This window comes from Lipotes vexillifer, unplaced genomic scaffold (genome assembly GCF_000442215.2).
Source record: "Lipotes vexillifer unplaced genomic scaffold, Lipotes_vexillifer_v1.1 scaffold76, whole genome shotgun sequence".
NCBI lineage: Eukaryota > Metazoa > Chordata > Mammalia > Artiodactyla > Lipotidae > Lipotes > Lipotes vexillifer.
This window is the reverse complement of record NW_006773751.1, coordinates 599,848-613,074: the sequence shown is the minus strand read 5'-3', so window position 1 is coordinate 613,074 and position 13,227 is coordinate 599,848. Positions and strand designations below refer to the sequence as shown.

At 47.4% G+C, this 13,227-nt stretch overlaps 1 protein-coding gene across 3 annotated transcripts in view; it reads left to right on the top strand.

Moving 5' to 3' along the window:
* Positions 1–13,227, top strand: part of CACNA1E (calcium voltage-gated channel subunit alpha1 E) — a 302,886-nt gene that overhangs the window by 220,089 nt on the left and 69,570 nt on the right. For all 3 annotated transcript variants that reach the window (XM_007448509.1, XM_007448508.1, XM_007448507.1), the window contains exons 9-18: positions 848–901; positions 1,521–1,610; positions 2,557–2,766; positions 3,547–3,659; positions 5,292–5,404; positions 5,768–5,899; positions 6,398–6,470; positions 7,331–7,448; positions 9,560–9,627; positions 11,114–11,211. In XM_007448509.1, coding sequence (XP_007448571.1) covers positions 848–901; positions 1,521–1,610; positions 2,557–2,766; positions 3,547–3,659; positions 5,292–5,404; positions 5,768–5,899; positions 6,398–6,470; positions 7,331–7,448; positions 9,560–9,627; positions 11,114–11,211 — 1,069 coding nt within the window. The remainder of the gene's footprint in view (positions 1–847; positions 902–1,520; positions 1,611–2,556; positions 2,767–3,546; positions 3,660–5,291; positions 5,405–5,767; positions 5,900–6,397; positions 6,471–7,330; positions 7,449–9,559; positions 9,628–11,113; positions 11,212–13,227) is intronic.

Genomic DNA, 13,227 nt, shown 5'->3' with positions numbered 1-13,227 from the left:
GGGGGTGGGGGGGGGGGGATGAGACTGAAAGTTACAACCTTCTAATCATGTGGTTGGTTTTTGGGGGGAACCAGCCCCCATCCTAACTAGGCCTCTCCCACAGTGAGTCATCTCATTAGCGTACAAAAGACAGTAAATTCCAAGGGTTTGGAAGCTCTGTGTCAGGAAGGTGGACAGAAACCAAATATTTATATTTTATTATATCACAGGGACAAATTCATGATGGGCCCAAGCCTCTTCAGCTCAAGCTCTGCTCAGCTAGGCAGGATGGAAGTGGTGGCGGGGAGAGGAGGCAAGCCCATAAGCCCTGCTCCTCTCTTTGGGGTGGCTGTGAGCATCTTCCTCTGCCCCTTCCTTAAAGAAGTAGGCTAGAACCCAAAACACGGTCTCACCTTCAGAATGAAGGGGTAAGGTGTTATGACCTAGGGGCTGCAGACAAGCAAAATTAAGGGAGCTCCTGCTGCTAGAAAAGGTTTAAGGAACCTGGATAAAAGAAAAAGCAGAAATGGAAATTTGTCATTCTTATCAATTTAGGGGATTTTAGATAAAAAGATCAGCTTTCACTCTCAGGGCTATTCTCCTAAACAGTGTATCAGAGACAGAGCTGAATCTTACCAATCACCCACCAGCACCCCCTCACTGAAGACCTTCCTTTCTGTTCTGACCTTCGGGTGCTCCCTTCATGACCCTTGATGTCTTGCTGATGCCTGTGACCAGCTCTGAACTCTTTGCTCTCTCTCTCTCTCTCTCTGTTGCCCTGGAGCCAGAGCCGTTCCTGAGGGATTTTCATGTTGCAAAGTAATTTGGCATTTACCGATAATTTACTAAACCGTTTGTTTCCATATAGAGGAAGTCATGCTCGCTGAAGAAAATAAAAATGCTGGAACATCAGCCTTAGAAGGTAAGGAAGTGCTCCAAGGCCTCATTCCTTTCGCATTTGCCCCCTCTTCTGCAGAGGCAAATCTCTCTTGATCAAAAGAGGAGAAAGAAATAAAAGAGGGGCGCTCTGGGATTTGAAACGCAAGTCTCTCTGTCATAAAATCCCTCATGCTTTAAAATGAAGGGAATTGAGTCATGGATTTAAATGTTTTTTAAAGTGATGAAAATGAAATCCAAGAGTTGCTTTGTTCCAGGGCGTGTGATTGATACGGGCAGTGAAAAAGCCATCATACAACCAATGGCACAGAAAGGGATCTTCTTTGACAATTTGTGGGGATCATCTTGGGACCACTTTCATTGGCAGGAAGTGACATTGTTTATGAAGAACCAGAACAAATAGATACGGAGTACCTGTTACCTACTGCATTTAGATAAGCTCTAGCAAGGCTTCGGGAGCCTTGTCCCATGGGATTCAAGAGCCTCGTGTGTCAGAGGTGCTGCTGACTTCACTAACCCTGGCTCGGGTATTTAAAGGCAGGCGCCTGTGTCAGAGGGGCCTCTTGCCCACAGTCCTCAGTTCTGACCAGACTGATCCGGTTGTTCTTGTGTCCTCTCCCTGGCCTCCGCCTTCCCTGGTGTAGTGCTCCGAAGGGCAACCATCAAAAGGAGCCGGACGGAGGCCATGACGCGGGACTCCAGTGACGAGCACTGTGTCGACATCTCCTCTGTGGGTGAGTGGAGGCTGTCAGATCTCCTTTCACTGCTCTGAACCTCCTCTGAAAGGGAACATCCTGTCTTTGGAGAAACACCACCAGGAGGAAGGGAGGCCAAAGAATCCAGAACTTTGGGATGTAATTAGGAAGAGGCGTTGGAATCTAATCTAGTTGACAATGACTTACAGAAAAAGATGGACCAGGGGATACTGTTATGTGAAACATGGGGCTTAGGGCCAAGAATCCAACCCAGATTCTTCAAGTGTGGCAGATGTATCCCATCGGCATATATATCCTATCTCTCCTGGATGTGATAATGAGAACCCACTTTGGGAAATTGTTCAAAGGATCCTGAGGACACCCATTTGAGAACCTGCAATCATTTGCTTAATCATAGTAGCATCTACCTACTTCCATCGCCTGCTTCCATGTGATACTTAAACAAATTCCTACTGACAACCCTTTCACATGACTGGTGTTCAACCTCAGGTTCCCTTAGAGATTCTGGCTGATGGCAGATTTTCTCCTCCCCAGATAAAAGGGAAGGGTCTGACTTCATCCTCCAAAGCAGAAGAGGCGTACAGAGCTCATCGCTGCTTTAGGCTTCCAGTGGCAGAAAAATCACAAATGCGGCAGGATGATTCCAGTGCCTGAAGCATATTTAAAAAGAAAAGCCAGAGAGAAGCCCAATCTGTTACAGACATAAACACGATCCTGTTAGGATTCAAGATACCGGCTGGATGCCTGGTGTCCTGCCTGGGGAATCTTTCCGTTTCCTAGGACTGAGGGTGCCCAGAGGAAAAGCAGGGTTCCCTGCTGTGCTGTGGAAACTCTTAGCTCCTAACACGTGGCAGTACCCTAGCCCTGGGACCAAAGCTGCCCACCTTGCCCTGCGAATACCTGCTTGCCATGGAGGGTGATGTCTTTTGCAGCCTCATTCTTCCTCCTTACTTCTCCCACTTAGGCACACCCCTCGCCCGAGCCAGCATCAAGAGTACAAAGGTGGACGGGGCCTCCTATTTCCGGCACAAGGAGCGGCTTCTGCGTATTTCTATCCGCCACATGGTTAAATCCCAGGTGTTTTACTGGATTGTGCTGAGCCTTGTGGCTCTCAACACCGCCTGTGTGGCCATCGTCCATCACAACCAGCCCCAGTGGCTCACCCACCTTCTCTGTAAGTGAATGGTGACTACTGGCTTTCACGGCAGCAGCTCGATTGGGGTGTGAATGTCAAGAGAGCAAGGTGTCACGTGGGCCTGGCAGTGGTGCTGCCCACCCAGAGTTCTGCCTCTCCACCACATTGTGACCGAGGCCAGAGCTGTCCTCAGGGGGTCGGGGTTATCACACGACCATTCCTAGCTGTCATTCGTTATTGAATCAGATCAACAAATCTTTGCTGATGAGTCAACAAGATGGTGTTACACCTTGGGTAGTCTAAGGCCCGCTTAGTGCCTTAAGTAGGCTCAGTGACGTAGGGAGTCTTGGTCACCAAAGTCTGAGGGAAAAAGTTCCTAGGGAAATGGATACCTTCAATAGACCAGAAAGGAAACATATAGGTCAGCTCTGGGTAAGGCTGCCGCTGGGTGCGAGTGAGGCTCCCAGAGGCTGTCACTGCCGGGAGTGTGGAGAGCGAATCCAGCTCTTTCATCAAAGCCATGCTTAAGCCCTTTCTCTCTCTCCTGAGAGCCATCTACCATTTGAAGGGCAATGACAAAGCCACCTGTCAAGAGAGCAAAGCTGACCTGTGGAGTGTGCCTGGGACTCATTCTGGGTCTGAGCGTTTTCAGACTTCATTAGGTTTTGCCAGGCACTGAGCTGACGTGGTCACTGAAAGTCCCACTTGTGTAGGTCCTGCTGCTGTTGAGGGTTCCTCTGTAGGTGGGGCGATTGGACCGGGGAGGGCAGAAGCCCGTGCCATCCATGGAACCAACGCTTCTGCCTTTAATGCTTTCAGACTATGCAGAATTTTTGTTTCTGGGACTCTTCCTCCTGGAGATGTCCCTGAAGATGTACGGCATGGGGCCTCGCCTTTATTTTCACTCTTCGTTCAACTGCTTTGATTTTGGGGTAAGTGCTCTGGAGCCCGCCCATCCTTCTGCCAGGTGTTGCTATGCCATGGTTTGAGATAAGCAGCTTGCTCCGGGGGGCTCGGCGTGAAGCACTGAAATCAGAATTTATAAAAGGGGAATAGATAGGATTAGCAAAAGGGAGGTCAGGAATGAGTGAATCCTTGCCGTACTAGGGTTTGTTGGGGTTTTTTAAATGCTCTTTTATTTTCAGTGTTTTTACTGAATGGTAACACACATACCATAGAGTAAACACTTCGGTAAATTTTACAAAGCTACCCATAGCCAAAGTTTTGAACCACTTATTATCTTGGGGGAAGCCTGGGGGACAAAAGACTTGATTCCAGAAGGTGGTTCAGTCAAAAATGAGAAAGTTATATATTTATTTTTGGAGTTTGCTTTAAAATTGGGAAAATTATCTGGGTATACCCTTAAACAGTCACACACATATGCACATACACACTCGTGTATTAGCAAAGCCCCCACATAGGCTACTTGACCCAGTGTCCACTTTCCTAAATAATATTGATATATAAATGTGTGCGTTACTAACGGTCTTCAAGGTGCTTTCACATACATTTTTGTCCTCCACTGCTTGCAAGGGTCCGACGTCCACGATGTTAGGTGTTGGCAGTTAGGCTGCCCGTTTACACATGAGTAAATAGGAGACCTCGTGTGCAAGTTCACGCAGCCAGTTAGCAACGAAAGTAGGTTGCAGAACTTTGGGTTCCTGAACCACCTCTCTTTCTGCCAAACCTACTTCTTTTTCTGCCAAATCTCCAGTTAGGTGCTAACGATTCTGAGCCCTTGCCAATCTGCATTTTAACTTGGAACATATGCTTCTGGGTACAGGCAATTTTCAGGCATAATAACTAGTGAAAGACCATTTTCACCTTAGTTCCCTTATGTACATACTTTTCAGCATTGCTGTGAGAATTAATTTTTGTTCTTTCTCCTAGTGCAATGTGTGGAATATAGTAGACTTTCGTTAAACATATAATTAAAGCGTAAAACAAATTGGATGGTTAATTTGACGTTGCTATTTCTATAGCAGTCAGATTCTATGCCACCAAGTAGTTACCATCATGTTGGGGTATGGGGTCCTGAGTGACTGAAAGATATTTCATGTACAGGTGACTGAAACATTCTTGTTAGCACTAAATTCTAGGACAATGAGAGAACGTGGATCTTCTCAGAGGTTTTTGTATTGGAATGCAGCATGTCTTAATTTAAACTTGGTTTCTCATTTGAGGACCACTCTTTTGTCTGTTCAAGGTGTTATAAGAACAGTATGGCTGTCAAACGTGTGCAGAAGTGGTGAATGACTACTGCAGTTTTCACAAAGGACAGAACAGCAGTCAGTAAAGCAATCTATAGTATGAAGGGGGAAATTTAGCAAGGGGAGTGGGGAGCAGTGGGGAGAGAGGTGGTAGAGTCTTGTTTTTCCTTGGCAGCCTTCACAAACAGGTGGTCCTGTTGCAGGTGGGCTGGGTGGGGGAGGGGAGAGTTTGAATTTCAAAAGGGCCCAGTGAGAGCTGTTGGTTGCGGTATACAAGGTTGCTCCTCTCTCCTCTTCCTCATTCACCTCCTCCTCCTTTTGCTCTTCTCACCGCGGCTGGGTTTGGCTCTTTAGGTCACAGTGGGCAGCATCTTTGAAGTGGTCTGGGCGATCTTCAGACCTGGTACATCTTTTGGAATCAGTGTCTTGCGAGCTCTCCGGCTTCTAAGAATATTTAAAATAACCAAGTAAGTGATCAGAATCTAGACTCTTCCCAACCACCTTCGAGAGTGGACGCTTCTCTCCGCCTTATTATATTTATTTCCTTCCGTCCCCACGTGCCCTTTTACCACATGATCCCCTTCCCGACTCCACCCCCCACACTCCGTTCTTCAGTCCCCTCTTCTCCGAAGATTAAACCAGGAAAATGTCCACGATGCCATATCCTGTGCCACTTTCCCAAGGGGAGCCACATTATTGCTGTCATCTCTCCTTCCTACGAGTATGCAGATGCGGCTTATCTCATAGACCACCGGGCAGATGCCCAGCTGTGCATGGAGAAAATTTGGTATTTAGTGTTCACTGCTGTGATGCTGTCTGGGTTTTTGTAGGTATTGGGCATCCCTCCGGAATTTGGTGGTCTCCTTGATGAGTTCCATGAAGTCAATCATCAGTTTGCTCTTCCTTCTCTTCCTCTTCATCGTTGTCTTTGCTCTCCTAGGAATGCAGCTGTTTGGAGGCAGGTAAGCACCAATGGACTTTGCATCCAAAGGAGCCTCAAAACCTAGACTTCAGCCTGTGAGCGCCGGGGTCACTAATTTGATTGCCATGTTAATAACTGTCTCGTTTGTTCGTGTCTGTGGCTCAGATCAACCACGAGCATGTGTGTGGAACAAATATCTCTGTTTTTAATCCGTTCACACTGTACAGGGTTCTTATTGAGGGGATCCCTCTCTCTGGAGCTGTCCCTGAAAGGTACAGCCTGGGGCTTTGTAACTCAGGATCAGCCCAGACCCCATCCCATTACCAGGGCCCTTCAAGTGCACAGGGCCCTTCAAGTGCACAGTCCCCCAGTAGTAGTCACTAAAACTGTCTTCATAAGTTACTGGGATGAGGGGAGAGTAGGGCAGAGGGGGATGTGGAGAAAGGGGAAAAGTAGTGATGAAAACGGCATAATCTCGGGAAAGGAAAACTTGGTGTGTGAGATTTTCATTTCATTCTCTCTGAATTTCCTTTTTCAGGTTCAACTTTAATGATGGGACTCCTTCAGCAAACTTTGACACCTTCCCTGCAGCCATCATGACTGTATTCCAGGTATGAGACGTTAAAAAAATGTTACTTGGGATCCCGTGGTGCACACACTACAAAATGATGTGTCAAGAGAATTCTCCCTTTCCTCTCCAAGCTCCTCTCAGGCAGCTGGGTACTCTTGCTTATTGAGTAATCATCACCACTGTAATTCCTAGCATTTCTATAGCTATGTCCTTACCAATAATAAAAGAGCTCAATTGTGATGACCTCATTGGCTTTCTCCTTACACTTGTGAGTTTGCAAGGGATGTTAGTCAAAGTCATTCAGCAACATCGCATTTCTGGTTTTATGAAATTGGAAGCATCTTTAAACCCATGTGTCCATTTAAAGAAGTGTCTTTTCCACGCACCCTCCCCCCCCCCCAATTTTTTTTTAAATCATGGAGGAAACTCAAAATCAATAATGTCTAAGAGCTAAAGGAGAACACCGTTTAGCCAGAATCTGAGGCTGAACCAGAACCCAGGTTTCCAGAACTGGAGCCCATGAGGCCCTTTCCAGTAATGCTGCTGTCTCAGGAACTGTATCTTGGCAGCTCCTGGGGACAGTCAGGCAGTGGCCAGACCACCTCATCTGTGTGATTCCCACAGGCCGGGCAAAGCTGAGGTTTGGGTCAGGGTGGGGAGACTCTATATTTTGAGGAATAGAATCTTTGCTTTTGATGTTCTCCTTCGGTTTTCAATGTCTCTTACATATCAGAAGGAAGTTGAGGATTGTTCATGGGCGTGACATTTTTTTCTCTCTGGCAGGATAATCAAGCAGGGGGTAGATGGAAAAGACCCAGGCCCAGAATTTTCCCCCTTCCGTTGACCCCATTTTCTCATCCAACCGAGGTCTCTGATTTGCCTGTTGTTTGCTTTGTGTAGATCCTGACGGGTGAGGACTGGAATGAGGTGATGTACAATGGGATCCGCTCCCAGGGTGGGGTCAGCTCAGGCATGTGGTCAGCTATCTATTTCATTGTGCTCACCTTGTTTGGAAACTGTATCCTTTCTAAAAGGCTTCTCTTGGGCTGCCTGCAGGGACCAGCACGTGAGGAGGAGGAGGTGATCGTAGTGGTGCTCATGGTGGTAATAGTGGGGGGCGGGGTAGCACTGGGGTGACCATTGCTAAGTGTACTAAGAGGCACAAGGATCCCGATCTTAAGGAACATCTGCTAGTTGGGTAAAGAAGATAAATAGAAGCAAGTATCATCCAAATGATCAGATATCATCATATCCAAGTTATCAGATTATCATCACAAATAAAAACATATGAGTCTGTTATAGTAAATGGTTGGAGATACAATGAGCTGGGGAAAATAAGAAAAGACAGAGATCACTATGGGCTGAAATAGTGACAAGATTATAATACTAATGAATGAATTATATGGGTTTTTTTTTTTACTTTTTTAAAAAAGACTTTTTTATTTAAGTATAGTTGATTTACAATGTTGTATTAGTTTCAGGTGTACAGCAAAGTTATTCAGTTACGCATATTTTTTTTTTTTTCAGATTATTTTCCCTTATAGGTTATTGCAAAATATCGAGTGTAGTTTCCTGTGCTATACAGAAGGTCCTTGTTGGTTATCTATTTTATATATAGTACTGTGTATATGTTAATCCCAGACTCTTAATTTATTCCTCCTTCCCCCTTTCCCCTTTGGTAACCATAAGCTTGGTTTTCTATGTCCGTGGATCTATTTCTGTTTTGTATATAAGTTCATTTGTATCATGTTTTTTAGATTCCACATATAAACGATATCATATGATATTTGTCTTTCTCTGTCTGGCTTACTTCACTTAGTATGATAATCTCTAGGTCTATCCCATGTTGCTGCAAATGGCAATATTTCATTCTTCCTTATGGCTGAGTAGTATTCCACTGTATATATATCCCATATCTTCTTTACCCATTCATGTGTCAATGGACACTCAGGTTGCTTCCATGTCTTAGCTACTGTAAATAGTGTGCAGTGAACATTGGGGTGCATGTATCTCTTCGAATTCTAGTTTTCTCCAGATATATGCCCAGGAGTGGGATTGCAGGATCATATGGCAGCTCTATATGTTAATATAGAACAGAGCCTTCCACATAGTAAGTTCTCAAAAATATTAGTATTATGATTAATGCTGATACCACTGAGCATAGCTAACATTTATCGTACTTGTGCTATTCATGAGACCCTGTACTAAATGCTTTCCAGGCACTATTGCATCTAATCCTTACCTTATAAGACTTAGAGGAAATAACTTAATCAAAGTCAAACAATTAGTAAGTTGTGAAGGGAGACTAGAAACTAAGTGCATTTAATTCCAAAATCCATGGCTGGTCATGGGCTCTAGACCAGAAAGATTTAGGTTTTAATCCCAGCAACTCTGTTTACCAGCTGTGTGGCCTTGGGAAAGTCACTTAATCTCTCTGAGCGTCTAGTTTTCACATCTGAAAGGAAGAAGCAATATCTCTCTCCTTTGATGGTTATGAATAGTAAATGAGATAATAGTAAATGAGATAATTTACTATTTACTGTAATTTACTATGAATAGTAAATGAGATAATTTGCTTGAACGTTACGTTATAAACCGCAAACTTCTACATGATTGTTAGAATTTTTGGGGGGTGGGACTTGCCTTGAATTGGGATTTTGCTAGAGTGAAAAGGGACAGCCATGTGATGCAGCTATATTTTTGCATTTTCCGTAGTCTCACAGGACAGTGATATTCCTTTAAGTTTTCTGCCCTGAAAACTTCCAGGGGCCAGAGCAGACTATAAACTAAACGTGAGAAACCCATAAAAAGAAAGCTAGGCAGCGAGTCACAGAAATGGAAGGCCAGTTTGTCACAAAGTAGCTCACTTTGCCCTCTGGGAGCTTTGATTCAGGTATTTCTTTGTCCTGTACAAAGAGATGACATGTGGAAGGAGAGAAGACATATTCTCCATCAAACAGAGTTGCATAACATCTCTCTCCCTCCCCCGACAGCCCCTGCTTAAGTGACTCTTTGGGGTGGTTTCTGTTCCTGCTGGTGTCCCAGGCAGGAAAGGCCTGGAGATGCCCTCTCAGCCTTGCTGGAGCCTTTTGCTTTTCTTACTTGCCCATCCTTAACTCATCACCCCAGACACACTGCTGAATGTGTTCTTGGCCATCGCTGTGGACAATCTGGCCAATGCCCAGGAGCTGACCAAGGTAAGCATTGTTCTCCGGGGATCCGATGGTTCTCTAGTGCCATTGGGTGCCCGCCGGGCTTTGGGGCTGCTTCCGAAAGTCTGCGTTGCCTGGCTCAAGCCTGCCAGGGAGGCCCCTTCTGGGACCTTGTGGACAGCTGGAGAGCCACACATCCGTGAAAGGAGCCTGGTTCACTTTCACTGAGTTTTTTGCTGAGCCTTGGAGCAGACTGGATCTCTCATGGGATGTATTAGAAGATAGTCACTTAGTCACTGCAAACTCCCAAAGATACCCTTTGCAGAATTATGCCCTGGAAAATAAAGAAAACACCAGAGTCCTGGATTTAAGTCCCACCTCTGCTCCTGTGACCTGTGGCTGTGTGACCTCAGTCATGTGCCTTCACACTTCTGGGTTTGGGGGTGAGAGGGGCCAGGATCGTCTCTGTTCCTAGACTGTGTCTCCTGGGGTACTCCAGTGGCCATGGTCATCTTGAGGGAAGTTTCAATGAAGCTAGTTGCTACATTGCTCAAAGAACTGTTCCTTTCTTTCCTCTGAGTCATTTCTCCAGGGGTGGAGGCAATACTGATTGCAGTGGGATGGTCTCGGGAGATGAGTGAAAACTTCTCCCCACATAATACAAATTTGGTTTGGGGCAGAGCCCATAGCAACCTGGTGATGTTTCCGTGACTGCTCTTCCCTACGTCCTTGAGGGTCTTCTTACCTGCAGGCAGGGAAAAATACCAGCTCTAGTATCTGAAAAGCTGGCTGTGAGTCATGCATTTACCACTTACTGGCTCTTTTAGCTTGTGCTTGACCCCTGGTCTCCATTAGCATTGCTTCCTTTATCTGTAAAAAAAGGAATGATATATCTGCCTTGCATACCTCACAGGAGTACTGCAAGGATCAAGTAAAATGATGTGTGTGAAAACCAGAGCAGGCTGTGAAGATGGACGTATTCTTAGGAGCTCTAGTCATTTTACCTGAACCAGCTTTCCTTGGTGTCATCACATAGAGGGACATTTATGAGCAGGAATGTGGGTGAGGGGATGAGGTCCCTGCCTGAGCCCCAGGGTGGGGTCACTTAGCTGTGCAGGGAAGAGGGCGTGATGGGAAGTGTGGTGTTTACTTCAGGGGGCTCTGCCTGGAAGGTCCCCTTCCATCACTTCCAGGCACCGCAGAGCATCTGAGAAGTGTCGGCTCTGGCCTCTGACCTCCACAGCCCCGGCCAGCTCCCCTGAGGACTGGCATTGGGGTAGAACTGCACGGCTGTCCTGAGGAGGTGGGGCAGGGTGGAGGCCAGAATTGCTGGCCAGGAGGCTGCTGTCTCAAGGGGGCTGGCTGCTGGCCACCTGAGGTCTGAGCCAACCTGACCTCATTCTGCCTTGTTTCACCTCTTCCCCTGCTTGTCTCGCTTCGCCTGGTCTCCAGAACGCCTTCTGGGGAGAGCCACGGGAGCTGCTGTCCTTCACGAGGATCCCAGACAAAGCCCTCTCTGCTTTGTGTCTAGGATGAACAGGAAGAAGAGGAGGCCTTCAACCAGAAGCACGCGCTGCAGAAGGCCAAGGAGGTCAGCCCGATGTCTGCACCCAACATGCCTTCCATCGAGTGAGTTGCTGTCCCCGCTTCACAGACCCCTGGGCTCCTGTGCTGACAGCCAGTTGCTCAATTCCAAAGCTGTGAACTCTCAGAGGGCGCCTGCTCCATGCCAGGAAACGTCCTGTGAATACAGCAGTGAGCAAGACAGGGTCTCTTTTTTTTCACAGAGCTTTTATTTCGGTGAGCAAGATAGCTGATAAATACACGGAAATAATTTTAGATAGTGAGAATAGCTGTCAAATACATATAACAGGGTACTAAGGCAGAGGAACAGGAATTGGGTGGAGTACCTTTGGGCGATCTGGGAGGGGTTCTCTGAAGAGATGATATTTAAGCAGAGACCTAAATGTGTAGATGATGGTCGTGTGACATTGTGAAGGTGGAACATCCCCAGCACGGCCCAGTGTGGCTGGTATGAAGGGAGCAAGGGGGAAGAGAAGGAGACACGGCCGGGGAGGTCCTGAAGGCCCAGGTGAAGGACTTTAGCTTTTGTTCTAGTGACAACCGTAGGAGGGTCTAGAGGGGAAGGATGGATAGGTTGGGATTTACACTTTTAAAAGGTCACTGTGCTCTGTGGAGATGGACTGTAGGGGCCCAGACTGGAGCCAGAAAGACAGAGGTTGGCTCTTAGAGTAAAGTAGGTGAGAGCTGGTGGTGGTTTAGACCATGGTAGCAATGGAGAAGATGAGAAGTCATCCCACTTGGTCTGTATTTTGGAGGGAGAACCAATAGGATGAGCTGATGGAAGAAATGTGATGGAGGTGGGGATGAAAAAAAAAGAGAGAGAAGAAACAAATGTTTCTCCCAGGTTTTTAGGTTTGAACCTAAGCAACTGGGAAGATGATGGTGGTATTTACTGCTAGCCTGGAGAGCAGTGGAAATCCAAGGTTCATTTTGGCCACGTTAAATTTGAGATGCTTATAAGACGTGCAGGTGAAGCTGTTGAACGGGCTGTTGGCCTGTGAGTCTGGAGTTTAGAAGTCGGGGTTAGAAATAAGGATTTGGGGGAGCATTTGCATTTGGATGGCATTTTAGCTGTCAGCCTGGGCGGGCTGACTCAGGGAGAGGTGGGCTGGAGAAGTGAGGAGCTGAGGACAGAGGCCAGAGCACTCCGTGCCTCGAGGAAAACCCGCGAGGAGACTGACGGGGAGCAGCCCGGAGGTGGGAGAGAGAACAAGGGAGCGTGGTGTCCTGGAGACGTGGGGAAGAACACGCTTCCAGACGGAGGGAGTGGACGGCGGAGCTCAGGACCGTTGAAAGATCACGTAAGATGAGAACAGAAAAGGGAGCGTTGGGTTTGGCAAAAGGGATCACGTAAGATGAGAACAGAAAAGGGAGCGACCTTCCCGAGAGCCGTTTCGGTGGCCCAGTGGGAACAGAATCCAGTTGGAGCGGATTAGGGAGAGCATGGGAGGTGATTAAAATTAGAGTGGCGAGTGTAGACTCTCTTTGAGGATCCAGCCTGGCCCTGTGGCTGCTGGTGGAACCGGCAGGCCATGGGCCCTGTGGGGCGGCTGACCACTGTATGGTGCTGGGGGAGGGCCTTGGAGAGGGGCCTTGAGAAGTGACCACAGAACCACAGAATTCCTGTCGTGGCTTCTTGGCCCTCCTGAGAACTTAGTGAGTAGTCCTGGGGTATCACTGGGGAGGGTCTGAGACCCCTGGCAGCTGGACCTCTATCCTGGCCCCAGACTCTGTCGTCTCTTACTTGAAGCTGATCAGGGAGGAGCCCTTCTCTGCCCAGAGCTCGTGTGAAAGCCTGTGAATGTCCTCGGCCTCGCCTTGTAGTGAGTAGTCCTGGGGTATCACTGGGGAGGGTCTGAGACCCCTGGCAGCTGGACCTCTATCCTGGCCCCAGACTCTGTCGTCTCTTACTTGAAGCTGATCAGGGAGGAGCCCTTCTCTGCCCAGAGCTCGTGTGAAAGCCTGTGAATGTCCTCGGCCTCGCCTTGTAGGAACATTCCAGAGTTATGTGTGGGGACCTCCCTCCCCTGCATGAGAAAAAGACTCCCCTCCCCCCCCCCC